Genomic DNA, 22,787 nt, shown 5'->3' with positions numbered 1-22,787 from the left:
TGCCTCCCAGAGGCAGTCCTCACAAGAGATACACAGAGTTTAGCTACGAATAGATTCATTGTAAAGATCACCAAGAAATTTTTGCTAGTGAAAAATACAGGTGTCTGCTTTATGAACAAAATCATTAGATGAGATAATACACCTGTGCTTTGCACTGTCTGCTAGCAATTAGTCTGCTGGCCAACCAAGAGGTAGCTGCTTCAGGATGCCAACCAGCCTTGAATCCAGCTGCCTCAGCTCTGTCTAGACATTCATCCCTATGTGGGTTCTGGCTCCTGGTTATTTGAGGTGAAGAGAGGAATCTGATTCTCATCTGTACTGTATAAACAACAATCTGTATAAGCCAGGATGGGGGTATATGCACTTCCATCATATCCCAGATGGCACCCAAACATAACTGGAGGTCTGGTATTATATGTGCATCCACATCCTTTCTCAAAGGTACCACACCTGATAACATTCAACTCTGAAATCAGTCTAAGGCCAGAAGAATAAGCATATCTTGAAGTTTTATTAATCTCTCTCCTCCTACCCTTCTGTTTAGCTGTGCCACATCTGCCACAAAACAGAACCCAGCCCAGAATTTTCTCCATAGCCAATTCTTGCTTCCTGTCAGAAACTCTGCTCTGTCTATAAGGACCTCAGCTCCAAATTAAGGTGCTACCAGTTTTAATGAGAATTATTTTATGAACACTGAAATAGAAAGTTATGAGTAAAAATCATTTACATACAATAACACAGCATTGTTTAGCTGGAGAAAATGGTCCCTATATAAAGCAGGCAGAATGAACAGAACAAGCCCTTAAAATAAACCTACAGAAGGAAAGGCTAATCAAAGCTTCAACCTCAGAAAACTGAAGTCACAATGCACTGGAAGTCAATGCACCACCACTGTGCAGTAAAACAAAAGGTGTTCAGGTGAGGGACTCTGTCCTACACATTGTGTTTGAAAGAGCGCTATTGCAACACATTCTCAGAAAGGAGTGCTTCTGAAGAACCTATGAAAGTAGGAACAGGAACCACCTAGAGTGAAAAGTCCATTAGCAATCCAAAAGGCTAACTCTTAGCTGCCTGTATGAGATCTGTAACTTAAATTAGAGACTGCAGAGCCAGGATAGCTACTGTTGGATTAGTACAGACACATAATGAATCCCAAAATCCCACAATTGTTTTTTCTGGGTATTAGCCTGATTTTAATTAGTTTCTGCTAGTGAATACATTTGTACATGTCCATTTTTTATTGGCAGCTTTTAGAGGAGCTAGCAAATTGGTCACTGTGGAGTACCAGTGTTTCACTAAAACCGAACAAATAATTAATGCTTTCCCCACCTAGAGTCAACCAGCAGTCTCAGGGATTTTTAGGTATAAATTAGAATGAAAGATGAGATGGTCAAAATACAGTTAGCGTACTCGTTCATCAACCATGATTAAACAATGTTACTGTGAGACACTTACAGAAGTGCTGAGAGCTGAGTTGTCTCTGGACTACCCACAGTATCTCCCAGGAGCTGCCAGAGCACCCTGCCCTATTTTCCACTGTGACTCTTGAAATGCCTTTTCCATATCTGGTGCTATCCAAGTTTCTTCTTTTCTTGAGAATTCCTCCTTGGAAAAGATGTATTTTTCTCAGTCCTTCCTATTCATAACCCAGTATGATCTGGGGAAAAAGTGAACCAATATCAAGTGTGCTTGACCAAAGCAAATGCTTTCATCAGATCCAGTATCCTAGCTAACAAATACCTCAAGCCAGGAAATATTTGAATGTTTTCACATCCAATTTCCATACAGAAAATGGCTGGAAGAGCTGTCATGAAGTGGCCAGGATCAACCAGATCTAAGTAAGGATGGAGCGGCTTGAGATGGGATTAAGGAGAAATTAAATGCCCAGGTCTAAAATTGACTTTCTGAAAAACCCTGTTGAGTATCCACTTAACTGAGATATACAGGCTCTAGACTTTTATTTTAGTATTTGATAGAGCTGAGCGAATCGGAAGCCGTTTTATACCTAAATCAGGTTAGGATCTATAAACACCAGGCCCTCCGGAGAAGCTCATCTGATAAGGATCATGTCACAAAAGAATACATTTCTCAGTACTGACAATAAACAGAGTTTTAGGTGTCTCACACAGATGTATACCAATACAGCCAGGCAAGAGGAATTTCACCCCTAACCTATAGAGAGGGACAGAGTTTACTATTATTAATCCTAACAGCTCCTGTTCAGCATAGTAACCCAAGATACATGTGGGCTGAAGTCCCACTTTGAGACACCCCTCTCATATTGTACAGGCAACCTAGGCACTTTACATAAGGTCCTTAAATCCACCCTGAGCACTGGGACTGAAGGTGCAGTGTCATGCTTGTTCATGTTGTAGCATCTAATTCCTTTTTTGCAGCCTTAACTGCTCTTTGTTCTGGTCACTAGTTCAGCTAAGAACCAAATTTTAATCATGTCAGTAACATTCCCACTGTTCTAAATTCTAGCGCCTGCTTACACAAGGGAGCTTGATAACACCAAATTACAAGCTAATTTTGGAGCATCGAGCTAAGTGCATTAAGACAGCTGTGTGATATAAATTAAAATCTTAAAAACCCTCAGAAAAAAATGATTAATCGTTTACCAAATTACTAACAGACAAGGAACTCTTAAATGGAAAAGCATTTTTATTTCATTTACAAAACCAAGACTTCTGGAAAAGAAAAATAACATAACAAAAGCCTACCATATGAAGTAAGGCAGATAGTGTGTACAGTCATGAAAAGCCATGTTTCCACAACAGTAAATCCTGGTAACCACTGTTGTGCATTGATTGTGTTCCTCTTTCATTTCTCAATTAAAAAACATGCTGCTGAGCAACATCCACCTCTTGCAGCCTTTTAATCACCTCTTATTAGCATCTGGGAACATGTAGAGATAGATCTGCAACTTGTGCAAGTCACTCCAGCTTGATGGATTTCCAATGTAAATATGCTAGCTTACATACGCCATTGACTCCAGTTCTGATACAGCCCCAAACCATCCTTGATGATGTAGGGACATGTTCATTTCAGAGGTAGCATTATTGGTTTTACTACAGTTATCTAGGGACTGGCTTGACCAGTGTCCTTCATTTGGGTTCCTACCAGCAGCAAAGCACAACTAAACGTTCCTCTCCTCATAGTATTGAGGACAGCATGGTTTCAAATGAGGGCACATTTGTGGAAGCAAGCCTCTGTCAGCTACATGTCAGTCATGGAAAGAAGTCATCCTCCCTGGTGCAGAGTCAGGCAGCACACTGATAATTACAGACTGAGTTCCAAAAGAAATATGGCACTTGTCAAGGGCATAATTTCAGTTCTGCTTTCTCATTAACACCTGACAGGAACTCCAGCATAGTTATGAGTCATCTAAAAAGCAAAACCCACCAGCACCACCAAAGCTTTATTATTATTTTTTGCTTAATTTACAACTAACTATTTTTCTTAGTGACCTAGCCCAGTCTTTACAGACCAGCTTCTCAAAGGATTAGCACTCCTACCACCTTTCAGGTGTTCAAATGCCAATTGAATTAGGCACCTCCTAAGTGCCAGAATCCCAATGCTGCAGGAAGCTGTATCCAAATCACTTTGTCATTGTTGACAGGACAAAGAAACTGAGACAAAATCCTACCAAACAGGGAAGTCATAGTTGTCAGCTAAGAGCAGAAACTAGGAGTCAGAAAGCCAAAACCAGAGTGTAACATGCCACAGTCAATGCACATATCAAAAAACCCAAGGACAAAGGAGTATGTCAAGATACCCATGGGTATCCTGCAGAGACTTGGGTCTCAGACTTAAATGGTGCTCCTTCTACCTTTAGTTTTTACAGACTCCATTCTTTCAGGCAATTTCACTGCTCCTCCACATTCCCACTGAACCTGGTTTGCCTGACAATACAGTAAGCTTGGGGGAGGGGGTGAGGGTATGCGCACAATCTAACACAGCAGGACTAGCAGGACTGTGATCCTCTTAACTATTGAAACTAAGTTACAAGTTACATGATGATTTCCATGGGCTGCTTCAAATCTCAATACTCAGGAATCCGGCAGCTCTGCTGGTTTTTACCATCTGCAAAGGAGCAGACTTTATGAGTGACCATGTAAGTATATATACTTATATACATGTGTTCATTTCTGACATTTTTGAGTGCACTCAATTTGAGGGCATTACATGAGCAGGCACACAAGTCTCCCAAGTTGTATGCAGGCACTATGTGCAAAACAAAGATCCCATAAATTAATCAAGTTATTCTTGTATCAGGCTGGAAAGAAAGAGATGGACTGGGGCAAAAAATGTTATTGTTATCTCTATTTTTAAATACTTGGAAGACACTCAATTACTATGGTGGTAAGGACCATATAAGTACCTAGACAGATTCATTTGTAGCAGGAGTGTTATGTGTGAGGGTTTTTTCATCTCAAAGGTGCCAGCTAGCTGGGACCTCTCCCTCTAAGAGGAAAAAAAAGAGGGAGAAGTATATTTTGAAGTAATTTTGTATTTTTAAAGTCCTTAGAAAGTGAGTTTAAAAAGCTGAAATTGTTCTTCTATGGTTGTGCTGTTCTGCTTTGTTTTTTTTCCCCTATGGGACTTCTTCATTTAATTTGCTCTCCTGGTACTCCATCAGATAGGATACCATTCTTTTCCCCTTCAGTGCAGTCCCAGGGAAGAAAAAACCCAAAACAACATGCAAGAAAAAGCTGCATAAGTAACATTATATATCAATGTACACACAGACACCCTACATGTGCATAATGCTATATTCATTGTGTCAGTAGATGGACTTATTTGGTAGTCATGAGAGTAGTTATAAATGATACACAAAAAAACTCACAGGGAATTCCAAAGACAGGACATTGACCAGACTACATGAGCACTGCTGGCTCTGCTAATTGACAAAACTTTTAATACAATGCTTTTTTTTTTTTTAAGACTTCTGCCTAAACATTTAAAAATGCAAGCTTCTCATTACCAGATGAAATGCAGCAGTAATGCACAGTATCAAACCTGACTTGTCAGATAACAGAAGAATAAGAACAGTATCTGCTCTTACAAGTATTACTTCAGTTCAGATTAGGTCTATTCATTAGTTCCAACTCCACCCAAGGATCCTCTCCATAAAACCAGACGACCACTGCATGTGTACAGACACACATGGTAGTAGAATTTTCAGATCAGAATGTGTCTACTTTATTTCAAACACATAAAAATAATTGCTTTCAAAGTTTTTGTTGCTAGATGAACATCAAAAGTTATTGATATGAAAAATTTTTTGTGAACAATCCTTGTCATCGTTGCCCCAAACAAACACACAATATTCCTCTGGAGGACTTATCCCTGGCCTCAAGAAATGGAAAGTCACCTAGGAGAGGAATTGAAGTTCACATATAATTCCCCTCTCTTCCTTTCAGCATCCTCTCTAGGGAAGATCTGTGGACAATGAGTGCCTTGTTATTAAATGCTCAATCTGTCATTAGCTGAGACATGCTGGCTGCCTGAAGAGGTGAACGGACTCCTTGATAAACAGACCAGTCTGGGCAAAGGAAGAGACAGAGGCCAGGAGGGGACCCAAGGCATATTTGGTTTTGTTCTGGGTAAACTTTATGTGTAGCTGTCCCCAAGAAAGTGCCGGAAATGAAACTCAGCAGGTAAGGTTGCCTGCAGTATTTTTGCCATGCATAGCTGTGCCTGACCATGGGATTTGACTAGAACTGTTTACTTTGAATTTTTCTCCTAACTCATCTGAAACACTCTCAGCAACAGATCATGGTGTTGAGTTCACACAGGATTTTTACACCTTCCTCTGAGCCTGAGCAATCTGTACATGACCAAATACAACTTATGTAACTGTGCTGAGGGTTCAAACACTTTTGTATTTAGGCTTTGTGAAGGTGTTGTGTTATTTGATGGTTGCGTATACGTCTATGAATGTTGCTGAGACAGACTTCCTATTTTAAGAGATGGGGCATGAAGTACAGCAAATAATTCGCATCTCACTTCCTAAATCCCCACTAGCACCAGCTAGGTTGTATGAGATAGGACAGAATTTGGCTCTGGATATAGATTGAAAGAAATGGAAGAGAGACTGCATTACTGATTGGGAGATCATATTCCATGAAACACCACTTTCAAGGTGTCCTGGTTTAACCAGGGTAGGGTTAAGTTTCCCCAGCAGTGGCGGGGGGGGGGGGCTCTAGCTGGGTTATTCAGATACCATGGAAAAAGAGAATTTTAGCAAAACACCAGAATAAAAAGAGACAAGAGGGCAAGATAATTTTCCTCCCAACATTCAACCTAATACCCAGGAAAACTTAGTATTAGTTTCATACAGTACTCCCCATTCTAACTTCTGATTAGTGCTGTGGGGTTGAAATACCAGAGCAGCGGTCTGAAAGGGCTGGGGGTTTTTTTTACATTGATTCAGCAGTTGCTTGCAATACCTATTTCATCTTTTGCCACGCAAGCAATGTTTTGTGGGAAAGAAAATGCACAAGGCATTGAAATGCTACAGCTCAGTCACTGTCCTTTCCTGTGACTAATGAACATGACCTCTAGACCTGGGCAGATACAGCAAACCATGTTCCATGAGATCCTTTGAATGTTTATACAAGTTAGCCTTGTGCGTTCCCTCCCTTCTCAAAGTCTTTTTTCCACAAGTGAGTTTATTTGTAGGGCTGTTGCCAAAACCAGTACATTTTTACATAGTCATTGGAGAATATTAGTGGAAAATTAATTTCGAGTTCTTAAACAGATATTTATATTAGACCATACTACAATAATGATTCTGGCCTCTAGCCAGGAATTAAAGCTCTATTAAGCTAAGCACTTTGCTTAAATAACTATGAAGATGATTATTCACTGTTGGACCTAGCAAGATTCTGAATGCAGTGTGCACAGAGTGCAGAATTTTCCAAATTCCTTGAGTAGATTAAGTGGGTGAATGGACTATGGATAACACTGCAAGATGCATATCCCTCCAACAGGAAAGCTTACTAGAGAGATATCTTATTCTACCATGCATGATTGTTTTACAATTCTTTATCATTACTGTTAATATTTTTTAGAAGCATTCAGATTTAAGCAAGTTTAGATGACTCCATTTTAGATGCAAAAGATAAGAATTTACTTTAACTCTCCTGTTTCTTTATCCTTATGTAAAGGCATCCCATGGTGAACTGTATGGAGAGGAGGAAATGCAGAGCATTTATTCATTTAGAGTTTTCCTACCACCCCAAAGCAGAGATCATACACTGACAAGACAAATGCTCAAGAATCAGTAGAAACTGAGAAGGGCTTCACTTTCTCAGTACAGCTGACCATCTTGCCATGACTGTGTAGGCCTAATCTACAAGTTGATGCAAAACCTATTCACTTTCATTTCACTCAGACCCAGGAAGTTATAGAATTCATCACATGAAAACACATATTTTGTTACTATAAATATTCATATTCCTATATGATAAATCTGATATTCTGAGAAAATTACTAATAACAATTAATAATCACATGCCTTACATATTTTAAGAAAGGGTAAGCTCTATTAATAGGAAAAAGTGTGATTCTAAATTTGAAGACAGAAATAATTGATTCTGATGCAATTATTTCCCTGCCAGTAGTGCTAGGCTGTAAAGAGTAGATTACACAATACCAGCTTGCAAATTACATAGCAAAAAACCACAGGGTAATGTTAAACAGAATGAGAAGTGACAAGTGTTAACCTACGAAGGAACTTTGTGACACTGCCAAGGTAGTAAGAATAGTAAGGTAGAAACATCTAGGCCAGATTAACCAAACCAGGTGAGCAAGAAGAAAATCATAGTTTCTTATCCCACACTATTAGACCAAGTCAGATTTATATAGGAGGGGGTGCATGGGGACACTACTGCTGTCTTCCCTTTGGATTTTCTACCATAGAGCATTATATAACAGAGTTTACAATTTCATAATTGCATACACAAATGTCTTGGCTTTCACGTAGGCTAAGGTCCTTCAAGACCCAATGATGTTATGGCAGCTACAGTTACATGGCTCCTACGTACAATGAGTTCTTTTTCTACAGGTACTTCTGTATGCATAGTATTACTGCTAATTATTAGGGTGGTGTTCCTTTAAAAATAGTTCTTTGACCAGTTTTCACCCAGGAAAACTAGTTTATGTAATTTACTCTCAACAATATTTTTGTTCTTCACACTCTGACAATAGAATGAAGTTACATAGACTTCTCTGACAGCAATATAGTATGTTTTGGGTGGAAAAGCTGCTCAGTATTATACAGTGCCCACTGAAGCTATCAGGATCTCTTCCATTGACTTCAGTAGCCATTAACATACCATGAGAGCACACTGTAAGGCAATAGTCACTCTTCCTTAGGAAGACATGAATCACCATCTGATTTTGATCATAACCTGTGAAAGGGTAAACTACAACTTGTTTAAAAGGTCGAGACAAATGTCATCTAGAGTTTGACCAGCATTCACAAAGGTCACTGAAGGTTAACAGTAAAACTCTCAGTGTGAGTAAAAGTTACTCCAACATGAGTGATTATTCAGTACTGATAATACTGATACAGCTTCCAAGAACTACCAGGCTTATTGCTGCATAAAACCCAAGGAGATATAGTGGTATATATTATAGAAAATATAGTGGAGAGGAATCCTATCTGCTAATGACCAATGGTCTGAAAGAGAAGAGGAAGCTTTGTCCCTCATACCTTACCACCTAGCAGTCTGGAAGACTATTCAAGAAGGCATCTGAAGGAAGATAACTGCTGATGAATGAAGGTCCCATGTAGGTACAACAGTCCATTCATCAATGTGACAACAGTACAGTTTGTGTGGGATTTTCTTCTCCCATTATCACAAACTCTTATACTGTGACCTATCACCGCTCTGCACTGCAGGCTTTTCTGAAGCTCAGTCTTTTCCATTGTTCATCCCCCTGAGTCAACAAAAGCAAGGTTGCTAGAGCAGGGCAGTGCCAGTTCAGTAGACATTGGGACTGAGCCTGCATTTTGTGTGTGATAAAATCCTCCACTGGAAGGGAGGCTAGCTAAGAGAGACCACTGCTGTGGTGGTAGGAACTAAATACAACTAAGGATATAATGTTGCTATCTAAGGAAGGTCAAACTAGAGCATGCATTCGTAAGTGTCTAACAAAACCATCACTACTATAAAAGGAATCTTCAGAGATTGTATTTCCCTGAATGCTTTACAGTGACAGCAACACCATACATGTCTTCAAAGAAGAAGAACGCCGATTACCATGCTCAATAGTTTTCTCCTGTTTTGAGCCAGCCTAGAGACAGGCACAAAATTCATTTTCTACAAACAATGCACTAACAACATGTGACCTATAGCTGTGTCTCCACTGTGTGGATCAAAAGCCCTGAAAACAGCTAAGCATCATTATTTGTTGTTAGGGATGGTTTTTAGCACCTTTGTCTGATCTTGTAATCAAGGGCAAGGACAGTGACCAGATTATTTTGCCTTTGCAAACGTTTTCATAGCATGAATTTTTTTAACAAGATGAAAGATTTTTGGTTTCTCCCCCACCTTTTCAACAAGAGGGAAAAATTTCCTTTTGACAGGGAAACAAACATCTGAAGAGGCTGATAAGAGCTACAATGAAAATTTAAGACATGGACATACTGCAGACTTCTGGCCAAAAAACATGTAACAGGATCTATATTGTGCATGTAGGTTTACAGCACACCCCAATTTTGAGAGGAATAAATCACTTCTGCTTGAGTTCTAACTACACAGAGCTAATAAGGACAAAGAGCTATACATTTTCGCTTCTTTGAGTTAGAATTCAACCTCAGGTTCAAAGTTCTGATTCTGCTTTACTTTCATGCAAGCATGTGGATTGGGAAGATCAGAAGATTCTTCCATCTCCCCACTGTTCCTCATTTTTACGTAGGAGAGTTTTTTTGTTTTAATTTCATTACAAAAAATAATTGGTATCCATTTGTCTAAGATTAACTGTGCATCCGCCTGTTTATATGATACCTAAAACTAAACTACAGCTAGATTCATATATATTTGTGAATTAATGATGCAGTCCCTTCTCACTCAAAATTCCCTTTGAGAAAAAAAATAATTTGTTTTTTAAAAGGCTGCAGGATCAGTAAATCTAAGATAAACTTGACAACTCCCCAATTTTATTTGGGAACAAATTCAAGGCAAATGAGCTCAGTTCATAATGTGCTCAAACAGTAAAGAGAAAAACATGCTTCCCATGCTGCCCGAATGGCTGACATAATTTTGCTTGCTTTCCTTTCCTGTTAACCTGAGAATGCAAATGGCTTTGCTGTCAGGGTACATTTGTTCCCACTAATTCAAGACACTATAACAAGCCAAAATATTTATTTCTTTTTTCCACTCTAATTTGTGTTTTATCATAGTGGGAACATCGTCTACAGATTTCATTTACTGTAACATTATGCAAACAGCCCTTATGGGAAAGTCACCTCTCTGTAACAGGAAAACTAAGCATAAAGAAGTCTCTTAATGTTTTAGGATGTGTTGCCTCAAAGGGCCCAAAAATTCTGTACAGGCGAACGCATGAAGTCCAAAATGCATATCTTAAATAACTGCTCAAATATCCCATCTCAGAAAACCCTTGGCTTTTCAAAGACGACACTTAACATTCTTCCTGCTTTTTTAGTAGATGGGATGGACTACCAGAATATATTCTTTTAATTAGAACTGGATGAACAAACAGAAGCAGACAGCATATTTATATAGTTCAATCCTCAACCTGTTCATGAGTGTCTACAAACTGATGCTGCCTCATCAGCTGGGTATATAATAAAGCTGATCAAAATGTCTTCCTTTAAAAAAATGTTTCTGATGGTATTTTAATCAAGTGATCATTTGTATATAAAGCATTTCTGCCTCCTATAGAAAATAAAATGAGATTTCAGCTAAAATACAATTGCTGTTTTCACTGAAAACTCAGTTTGACTTTCTTCAGAAACAAACAAAAAAAATCAACATTTTCCAATCAGAATTGTTTGTGCCACTTAAGGGGCAGAAATTGATTCCGGCAAGCCCCTTTGTTAAAGTCTGAAAAACAATGACTCACCCCTTAGAGCAGTGGAGCATAAGTCCCAATTTGCTGATGTAGAGTGCCAAAGTTCGGAGCCTATTTGCCATATGGTCTATGCATAGCCTATCTCTAGCAACGCTCAAATGAGCTCTATGCAAGTGGCTTCTAACTTCGGTATCTTAGTTATGGGCCTAAAATCAGGTGGGATGAATCAGACCACAGAAGCTATGTTTACGAGCAAGTCCTTTGTAATTAGTTTACTTTTGTCCACCTTCCCCATTCACATAGCAGCTGCTCATAATACTTAACCTAGTCTCTTGGTGTCCTTTACATACATAACACTGTCTTGTTCTATACTCATTTGTATCTGTATTAACTTCTACAGAGCCCCTTGGTTTACCACAGTATGAGCTCAGAATCAGGTCTCTACTTTAGGAAATGATTTGAATGTACAAATATTAAAGAAAACAACGTCACTGAAGCCCTTCCAGCTTTTAAAACACATTCAAAAGTTAAGATCTGAAGCCAAGGCCACGCTACCTGACATCTATCATTACAATAAAAAAATTTTGGCTCAATTTGACTCAATATTCTCCATCAAGAAATACAGTCTACCCTTACCATTCTCACCAGATGCCTTGTCTTTTCCATTTGTAGCTCCGGTTCCTTGTCTCTGTTAGGGGAAAAAACCCAAAGCAAGTGGTTAGAACAAACTTAAATGTGCATTTTTCTCTTGAAATTACTAGCAGTTACTCCCTGATTTCTCCTCGATACCTTGGATAGTCATTCACTCTCATGCAGTGTTGCTCTGAAACACTACCAGTCAGAACAGGAATGCTTAGTACCATTTAGGTTCAGCTGTATGTGTGCAACTGTATATAATTATCACATTAGTGATGGGATATGCATAATCAAGTTTCCAGCAGTGCAAGGGTATGAGCTACAGTAGGACATTCTTCAGGTCCCTGTTGTGCCTCCGTTTCCCTGATTCTCTGACCTGACTTTGGCCACAAGTGGAGATGGAACTTCCCACTTCAATTCACTCTGACCAAGGAATAGCCTCATGACTTTCCATGAAACAAGCTGATTTAAGTCATTCTACTAAGTAACACGTGGCAAACACCAGTGCAATCCAAATAAATATTCACAGTGGCAGGGCTGTACTAGTGTGATTACACTACTAGGTAGTTTTCTAGCTTAGGAATGGTCACTATGAAAGTTATGCTGCATCCCCCAGAGGGAGCATCTCACAGGTGGAAGTAAGGTACTTTAAGTATGGCAAAACTTCATCTTTATTATGCAAAATTATTTGTACTTGGGTGTATTACTGAAATAGACTAAATAATTCCTCCTCTAAGGTTGTACATGTAAAAAAACTAGAAGTATTAAATTCAGTGAATAAATACAGCTGCATTCAGCCAGAGGCAGCACATCCTCAGGAAAGTTAACAGCTACAGTAGCACTGCAAACCAAATCAGTTGTACCAAAATATGGACAGTCATGTTGATTCACTTAAGAAAATTCATACAGGCATACTTATCTGAAGGTATTTACTCTAGAATATCTGGTTAAAGCCTTCTCTACTGCTCTGGTTTCTGTCCATCTCCCACAGCAGCGGTATTTTCAGGGTCTTCTGCTTATATGGAGCTACTCACAATGTAAGTACAAAACTTTCATGTGTACTCTTAGCTCCTATTATAGAAGCCAGAGGGAAAATAAAGCTCTTCAAATGCCCCAGGAGAATACAGAAGAGCTCATATGGTCTATCATGCATCCACATGTCAATGGTGGGGTTTCTCGTCTTCTCTGTGGCAGACTTCAGTGCCTATATCTCTGCTCTACTGGCTCTGCTCATCTTCACTCCGTGCAATGAGACAGAGCATCCCTAGAGAAAACAACTGAGTCTATAACCACAGATACAGTCTCCCCATACGATGGAAATATATTTATTTCTCCCTGGAGCCTCAGAGCTAAAATAGGAGAGAACTTGACCCATAACAAAGGATGGAATTCTAAAGGGATAAACATCTTTTACAAAAGTGTAAGTTACCAACAGCCAGAAATCCATAAATCCACCCACCAACCAGTTTTGCTAGATATTAACCTTTATGTCTTTATTTAAGGTTCAGTTAATATTTCCATATTTCAATCCACACTTGAAGCTAGATTTCAGTGTTAATTTACTGGGACCTCTCAAGAACACAAATACTGGATTTTTCCCCATCTATAAAATCATAATTATTGCTTTTTCCTCCCCTGTTTATTTTTAATGCTTCTTCAAGTTATCTTATTTCCTGAGCATTTCAGGCTGTGCTACTTAGTCTTTATGAAAGCTTCTTTTTCCTCCCTAGGCTACACCTGTCAGGTTGGTCTGCTATTGATGGAGTGCTGGAATATGGTTCCACACATTTACTTTGTATCTCAGGATTTCCCCTCAGGGAGGAGAGAAAGTTGTCAAAGAAAACAAATAAAAACTTAGCTTTGGTCAATGAAGTTTTTTCTGTTCATGAGATCAAGATTTTTTCTTTAAGTCTGAAATCAGTCTAAGTATCTACAGCCATTCGTTTGATTGGTGACCGCTGAACATATACAGAATGAAGCCTGAAAGTCTGCCAACAAGCTTTGATAGTCTTTCCTTCAGTTATATACATATTTTGATTATAAGCACTGTGCTGTCTTCTAAGTGAGTGCAATGGATTTGAAAGTGAAAATCAGTTTCCCATTAACAAGGCATTGTAACTTATAAAAAAGCTATATAGTGTCATCATCCACCTGCAGAGCCTTTAGCCTTTGATTTCAATACATTCAGTGGACCTATTTTTTTTAAACATTTTCAAGACGCTGATATTATTAGGAGCTGGAACTTCTTGCTTCTTTCATCACCTTTCATGATGCTACCACAGGCTCCAAAAAGCTTAGCTTTATGTCCTTCAGAGCACAAGAGGACTAAACATGAGGAAGAGTTACTAGAGGTATTTTCAGGAAGCAATGGATGAAAGCCCTCCAAAAGCTGGTATAACAGGTATTTTGCCCAGATGCAATAGATCAAATTAAAATCTGTGAAATACAGGAAAATATTAATTTCTGGGGTTTGTTTTTAAAAAGAAAATCCCTAAGTTGTTGACCATATTTTACAAGATAAAAGCAGTCTAATGCTTTGTTTCGTATAACTTGTAGCTAGCTTCCTTCATTCAAAGATTGCTTCTAAAATTCTCCAGCATTTTAAGGCAAGCAGTAGGACAAAAACATTGAATAAGCTTTCCACTAGGCATCGAAGAAGAAACATCAAGCCAAAGTGAACACGAGTGCAAAACTGTAATGATTATACAGTAAAACAGGATAAACAGTTTTGTTGCTATGTTGCGTGGGAGGAAACAGTTTATGACTGCTTGGGGCTATATTAATTTTTAACTCAGTGGTTTTAAAGAACATCAAAGGCACATCATTAAAAATGTCTCCAAAAATCAGAGTCACTCCCAATTTGTCAGAAAAGGAAGGAAAAAGGACTACTGCCATATGTCCAAAATCCCAGTAAGAAAAGACCAGGTTCACTTTCCTGTTAAATTCTCAGTGCTATACACAGCAGCTAGTTAATGTGGTATGTAAAACTGTACTAAATTAGTCCCTTAGGTGTACAAACCAAGGTCAAAAGTAAATTTGCAGCCCAGAGGACTTTTCAAGAAGAATGTTAAATTACTGCAGCAGCTTTTCTACTCATTCTTCTCACCCCTCCTGCACCCCCAAGCCTAATTTTTGCCTTTAATCTTACATTCTATTCTTGCCTTGGAATAGCCTGACCTTTTCAGTTATGCTTCCAATTAGCACCTCAGTGTTAGGGATTGTAGCCAGGTGTTGATTACAGAATTTTTGAGGGCAGAGAGGTTGTTTGTTTTTCAATGAGCCACAGAAGCCCCAAGATCAGGGACACAAAGCTGCCAGAAAGTTCTCTGACAAATGAGCCCTTACAGTAATGACATTATTCTGCTTCTTCATCTCAGTGCAGGGCCAACAAGGTACAGCAGACTGTATCCCAGTAAGGCAGTGCCTGAAAATTTTCAAAAATATATTATTTCTACAACAAAGAATGAAAGAGCATCCAAGGGTAGAATTAAAAGAATAGAAAAGGTTGAAAGTTTTTGTAAAGTGAATAGCAGAAAGTCAGTGTAGACTTGGATTGGGACAAAAATGTCATTTCATTGACATATGAAATGTTATTAGGATGTTCTGTACTGATTGACAAGTCTGTGCATATACTAAGCTTTTCTTAAGCCTTGTTTTGTAATTAAGTCCATCCCTAACAAAAGGTATTACATGTGTGACAGAAGGAAATACATGCTTGTACAATGCAGCACAAAAATGGCTGTGGGTCAGCCAGCTGTGTGCCAAATAAGCCTTTGTTCTGGACTATCATCTGTTCTCTATACAAAATTTTCTCTGTAAGACACATAAATTGACACAAACTAAACTATTTCATAAGCACCTTATTTCACAGCCTTCTGCTTTAATTAAAGAGTTTAGCTGCTTTAGCCTTAAAATGAAAAAAGTACTGAAAAATACATTTTACAAATTTATAAAGTTTATAACCTTTCTGCAAATGAAAATGTCACTGTAAATATCTGCTTAAGAACTTTCCATGTTTTCCAAGCAAGAAAAGCTTCTTAGTCAACAGCGGAATGATCAGGAGCAACAGCAATTTCTACCTGCTGTTTTCAGGACAAGATACTTACTGTACAGTTCCTCAACTTAGGACAATTAGGGTTGACTTTATCCAGGTACAATGTAAGAAAAAGTTTTAAAAGGCTGATCTTTAGTGTTGGTTGATCTTTGAAGACACTGAGAGTTTTGGACTACTGAAGTAAGCCTCAGTTGAGGTTCATTAGACTATAGGCATCAGTATGATTCCAAAGCATACTTCTTCCATATCCACTACTGTCTGAAGGTTGATAGTATGTTTTTTTAGTTTCCCCTAGGTGGAATTTCTAGGGCATTTCATTAGCATGCATGCTTCCTACAAACTAAAGAATTAGACAAATCTAGATTAAAAACACAGAACTATGAAAAACCAGACTATCAAATGTGGGACCTACATCCTACATAATTCACTGTCTCCATTTCCATGTCCCTCCTGTCCAAGCATATTATATGCAACTCCCCTGGTTCTAAGAATCCAAAGTTTTCCATGCTTTTTAACAGCAAGTATAATTTTTGCTATTGAAAAAGAACAGAAATATATTCACTTTAAAAACAAGCATGGGCATTGAGGGAAACATCAGCTACTGTCAGTAGATCAATACATTATGTGTACATGCCACTTGACAATAATTATGCAATGAGGCAATATCCTGAGCCAACTGAAATCAATGGGAATTTTGCAATTGTTTCTCTTTCATGCTCTAGTGAAGAACACAAGCTATGTCAGAAACTAAATGAAGAGCCAAAATCTAAGTAGGGGCAAGAACCAAGCAGCTATGACCTGGGATGAGTGTATACACTCTGCAGAATTCAGGATTTCAATGTGATTAATTAGGTTAAACTTTTCTTTACTGCAGACTTCTGTTTCACTATGTTTGATAACCTCTTTCTAGTGTCATGTATTGACTTGAAACTATAGCACTCAGCATTTCACACTTTTAAGTGTGAAAAACTTTACTCTTAACCACAACACAGAAAGAAGGACAAAATATATTACCATGTTTAAGATAAAAAGTTAAGAGCAGCAAAAATGATGTTGCTGTGACAAAGATTCCTGTTTGCTGAAGTTGCAAGGGGTACCTGGCCTCTAAGTACTGGGACTGGAATTTTAGCACCGCTGTTTTTTTTGAAGTTATGCATCAAAAAGCAAGAATATGAACAGCTGGGAGAAAGTATACTGCTGGAAAGCCACGCACAAATTCTGCCATTTCACTCATTCTCTCCTATTATAATTCTTCACAAAATTGGTCTGCAGTACAGCCAGATGGCAAACCCCAAACCAACTTCTGTAATGTACAGACAGGTTCATTCACATCACTAACAGCTAGTCACCTAAAGCACATCTGCAGACAGAACTGAAGAATCCCAGAGAGAAGCTTGAATGTAGTAATGAAAATCACGTTAGAAGCTACACAAGCAAACTTTCCTCCCTGGTCTATTTGTCCATCCCTTACAAGTTACTCCATTTTTTCCCCCCCACATTTTTATAGACATGATACTGAATATTTAAGAGATGAAAGTGACCTTCAAAGCCCACATTTAAGGTAATTGCATCAGGTACAGAACATCTAGCCAATATTTTGTCTGAAAGATGGGTACATTTCATAATGTGTCCATTACGTCTGTCTTACACATCATTGTAAGAAATTGCAGACCACATTTTCTAGGCAACTGACAGAAAGGAAAAATGCTTATCAATATATACTCCAGTACAAAGGAGTCCACTCCTGGTTATGACCAAACTTACATTTCTGGTAGAAGTAGCTTTCCGGAGACTACCACTTTTCCCTGGCTGTTCTCACCCTAGGATCTCAGTTCTTCAGGATATGGCCTCTACTCTCACCTATGTAGCACCTTCTCTGCATGCTCCTTTACACAAAGGGAGTTTTCTATTGCCACTTTTCTGGCTGTCTTGCACTTCCAGGGAAGCATGATATTGCCAGAGCAAGAGTGCCAGAATCCATCTTTCAATACTGGCTGTCAAAATTAAACGATCCCTGGCACTGTGACAATTTCTGTAATTATCTTCATGGGTCAAGCAGTGTTCTACTTGACTAGCTCTTGATCGTCCTTAACTTTGTTAAGGCTCTCTTATAACTATTTTAATAAATTAAAACTTCACAGGTGGACTGAGATGAACTGATGGGATTCAAACTGCAGTGGCTAAAAGTTGGCACAGTGACCAGCACTGGTTTTCTATGACTTCTGCACTCACTGAAGGCACATGAGTATGCACACACATGCACATTGTCATCCTAGAAACCACAGTAGTGTTTGTCAGAAATTAACAACAAGGCTGTGGATAACTACAGATTATTTTCCTTCTAGACACTGTGGATCAGTGTCTGGCTCTTACTATCACAGTGATCTGGGCAAGATACAATCTCTTTGTAATTTCCTTTCATCCTTTTATATAGAACACAACCTGGACCTCAGGATTCATATGCTTGCATCTTTGACTTTTACACTGGTGCAAATTAAGCCTCAAACACTACTTTCAAATGCAGAAGGAAAGCAGTATATTCAAGGTATAGCTGTCCATACAAGCTGCAGCCTGTGTGAGAAGCAGACAATTTATCAGGTTGACTGCTGATGTACTAGTTGGTGCATTTCCCCAGGAAGGAGGACATGCAGGTTTAGGTACTGCTTAGTCAGGGTGAACCCACAGATCCCATGAGACAGCACAGGGAGGCATGCTAGTGGAAGGCCCTGGCCCTCCTGCTGATTCACTGGACAACCAGGCACAGAAAAACCAATTGAAGGAGTAACATTGAAGCTGAGGCTTCTCAGGGTAGTTGAAAAACAGGGTTTCAGTCCCTGCTCCAGGGTTGGGGTTTTTTTGCAGTGTGGTCATTGTCCATGTAAAACACAGATTTTGTTTACACATGTATGCAAAAATGCTACTCCATGCAATGGGCAGAGTGCCTTAATCACAGGGTTGCTCACAGAGCTCGGGGCATTTGCCTCAATTTAAGAGGTGTGATTTGTTCACTTTTGTCCAGACAGAGCTTTTGGCTTGAAGTCAGTCCCCAGAACAGGCACTCCGGAGCATACACAGAACTTCAGCACCCAGCATGCTTTCCAGTTAAATAAGGAGGCACCTAATGAAAATGGGCAGAGAGAATCACTGCCTGGGATGTAAGAACCCACTTACAGTGCTTTTTTTAAGTATTCTAATAGCACAGAGAACAACTTCCACTGTGCCCCACTTCTGCCAACACTGGGCTGTAATTTATAAATCAGCACAGTGAGAACCTGCTGATTTTGTATTCAGATTCAATATAATGTTCTAAACTGAATATTTACACCAACACCAAATGTAGTCAACATAATTAGCACAAACAGTAGCTTGCTTAATATTTATGTTATTAGCATATTTTGAATTAAAACATTATTAAGCAGGTATTTTTCCAAAGACATTGTAATCATTTTTTTCTGAGGCAAGGATTAATGGAATCTTTGAAGTTAATTTTGAAAGCAGCTGCAAGAATGTATTTCCCAAATCCTGTTAATTACCATGCCAGCCATGAGAAGTAATCCCTTTTTCTCTACAGGAAATGGAGGATTTGATTCTGCAAGGCTTATTTACAGGGGTAACTCATATGTGAGCAAGTAGTTGTCTTCAATTCAGCAGAATTACTCGCATGAGTAGAGTTGGAACCTCAGTGTGGTACTGTGGAGTTTCTCTAAACTGCACGTTAGGTTTTGTTTAGCAAAGGACAAAGAGGGCAAAATCAACTACAGATTAGACATGCTCTCACCACTTCCCCCAGAAAATACCTCAGCTCTCATTTGGACACTGGTGACACAGCCCATATCCTAATTACACTAGAAATTGATACGGAATAAACATCAAGGTGACCCAAGAGGAATATTTCAATTACATAAGAATTGATTAAGCTAAATGGCATAAATGAAAAATGACCGAGGTTAAGGTGGTCTCTTCCTTTTTTCTCCTGTTATTTCTTATCTATTGGTAGCATCAGACCTGGCACTACAGTGCCAGAAATGGCACTTTTGGGCAGGAAACCTGCCTTAAGAACTCCTACTTCCCAGTCTAGCCCAAGCCAGCCACACTTCCCCATCCCCAAGGCCTCGTTTGTTCGCCTACATTTGTTTGCAAGGTCATACAGAAAAGAAGAGCACTAAAATTATTCAAGCTAAAAATAACCCTTCAGCAAAGCTGTGTTGAAAACAATCACTGAAATGATCAACAGAAACAAGCTATGTATTTAGCTCGATCATTTCAGTCATGTAGTTGATGTCTCTGATCCACAAACAGTTGTACCAGGGTAACAGAACAGGCAGCAGCTAGTACCATGGGAAGGAGGCTCTGCAATTTTGTTCTGGGAACTGAATTGGAGCAAGTCAGTGCTTCATACCATGAAACACAGCAAGCTGCATCTCCCTGTGATGTTCCATTGCCTCCTAGCAATCTTTACTCTGCAAAGGAGTAAAACATGGAGCAACATGGGTCCATCCGTGTAGCCTAAATTATAAGCCTTGGCCACCTGTGCAGGCAATACAGACAGTTAATGGCAACTGACTGTGGCATCTGATTAAGAGCAAAGAGAACCTTGGGGATCTGGGAAGAGCATTTAGATTCAGATGGTATCTTGGGTATCCTTGGGTATCCTATCCCCAGATAGGAAGAGTGCCCTAAGCCAATTAAGGGGTCAGAGTCCTTACCTAGGCATAGTATAACTGATTACAGATGGTGCTTCCATAACAAATATTTACTTTATATTTCATTCTTCCAAACCCTTCTGAAGTTTAGGGTAATTTAATTTGCTGAGCTACAAAGCCAGCTGTAATTGAGTTAGAGGCTGTCTTCAAGGGACAGCTTGGGTTATTAACAGCAAAAGTCTGCACTGACAAATTGCTTTGTATCTGATCACATTGGCTATCATTATTAAAACAGGCTGCTTCTTCCCAGACTGCAAAAATTCTGGAGTTTCTGTTGGCATTTTCGGTTTTCTTTCCAGTTGTACAATTAAAAAGTTTGTTCTTACTTTCTTCCCATTTCCCTACATATTTCAGAGGTTACAGTCTGTTAGACTGCACTAATATACAGCCAGCTGGGTTGTTAAAATGTATTAATTATGGCAGTTTCAAGTTGCCATGCAAAGGAACTTTCTGCCTCAACCCTAGGGCAAAGCCTTCTGATTTTCAAGACAAGAACAAGACGAAGTAGCAAGGATGTTTATGCATCACTTACTCTACTCCTTCAAACCCCTGGGCAGTCAGTCTGGTCACAGAGAGCAACTCTGAGCAGCTCCCCAGCCATCTGCAATTGACAGTAGCTTCTTTATGGCTATTCCAGTATCAGGGGAATCACTGGACTGAGAGTGTGCTGAAGCAATGGCAGGACACCCTGCCCAGGGGCTGCACCAAGAGAAAATGCAAACCTGTTATCTCTGGCTCTGTGCCATGAGGAGATTCATACGCGAGGAACCTTGAATTGGCTGCTGGAGCTGCCTCGAAATGGGGCCTTGCTTGACAGGATTTGTACCACATTGTTCTAGTCTGTATCAGAAATGACCCGCTGAGACTTTGGTAGAGCTGCTACGAGTCTAAGCCACAGCCAAGCAATTAGAAACAATTTTGCCATACTAAAAAGAAAAATGGACAGGGCGATGCACAAGGTCACCTTGATTGCCAGGAATCAGAGACAGCAATCAAATAGGCTCACATACAGCAAGCACAAGAAAAGCCAGGTCACTAACTCTGTCCAAGAGCTGGCCAAAAAATAGAGATTTCCATAAATCAGAAGCTCCCAGGACCCTGCAGCTGTTCAGTGAAATTGATGCTGCTATCAGCTTCATTGTTAACAGCAGCAGAGAAGATAAGAAAGCAATTTTCACTGAGCAGCTGTAGGTATTTCCCAAGGTCCCTGGCCTCAGGACAGACCCACCAGGTTACGTGCCCCAAGAGTAAGTGCTCTGCAGTCCCTGTAATGCCCTAGCCACAGAATAAGTCCAGGGGAAACATGGTCAGGCAGATTTAGCAAAAGCTCCCCCACTTTGTTTCAAACACTCTCCCTCCAAAGAACTGTTTTGCAATTCAAGTTCAATGAAAACTTGCAAGTTTCTCCACACCAAATAGTCATTCTTTGTGTCTTCAGTCTCCCTTTATGTATCAGGCTCCAATACTGCACTTTGTGCCTTGCATAGGAAGTGAAAGAATATTGTTACCCAGCTAGACATTTTCACCTTATTCACACATGAACATGGCAAGCCATCATGTAATGCCATTAAAAAAGGACCCTAGCGTGCTTCTCTAGAAAACAGTCGTGCATTCATTTTGTTAATATTCTAACATACCCATCCTGTACCTAGACAGAAAATAGGTTCCCTAAGTTTCATGCAGAAAGCAGATAACATTCACTTAAATCCAGCTGTGTGCTGCCTGACACTGCAGTCAAAAATATCTATTAAAGACTTACATAGCATGACTGCTAGAATTCAGATAATTTGCAACTTTTTTGCAATTTACAACCTTAATGCTAGATCCTTTGCTACCAATGTTTCTGCATCTGCAGATCCATCCTGTAATTCCAGTTCCAAGATGGACATGCACCAAGCTTTTAGTCCAAGCAAAGAATACAAAACAGTGCTCAGAATAAAAGCCCTGTGAAACAAAGAGAGGATCTCCTGTAATCCAAGAGCTTCATTCAGTTTGGCTTGGATGTTCATGCTGTCCAGTAGCTTGCTGAAGGAAAGTGATAGTTAGCCAAGTCTGACTAGCAAATTAAAATTGGCATGAAGCTGGCCTGCCTTAGGTATTTGGCTGCCCTGCTTAAACTGCAGCACATGTGTGCTGGCACATGCATTTTAAAGCGTGCCAAACCAACAGTGTGTTTGCTCTTTTTTCTGGTGGTGTGTATCTGTCAAATCTGAGTGGAGTAGTGATGTGTGTAAAGCAGCTATAAAGCCACATCTTATTTTTCCACCATGTCATCTGCAGAAAACTGCCTGCCTAGCCACCCCTCTTGCCTAGTAAGCTCTTCCTCCTCCTTTGTATCAGGTTAA

At 39.4% G+C, this 22,787-nt stretch overlaps 1 protein-coding gene across 1 annotated transcript in view; it reads right to left on the bottom strand.

Annotated features, from left to right (window-relative positions):
* PCP4 (Purkinje cell protein 4) overlaps positions 1–22,787 on the bottom strand; it is a 50,791-nt gene that overhangs the window by 19,410 nt on the left and 8,594 nt on the right. Inside the window, exon 2 of the mRNA XM_074814394.1 lies at positions 11,686–11,737. Coding sequence (XP_074670495.1) covers positions 11,686–11,737 — 52 coding nt within the window. The remainder of the gene's footprint in view (positions 1–11,685; positions 11,738–22,787) is intronic.

This window comes from Strix aluco, chromosome 2, assembly GCF_031877795.1.
Source record: "Strix aluco isolate bStrAlu1 chromosome 2, bStrAlu1.hap1, whole genome shotgun sequence".
Classification (NCBI taxonomy): domain Eukaryota; kingdom Metazoa; phylum Chordata; class Aves; order Strigiformes; family Strigidae; genus Strix; species Strix aluco.
Note: the sequence above shows the minus strand (reverse complement) of the source record. Positions and strands in the feature narration are given on the sequence as shown.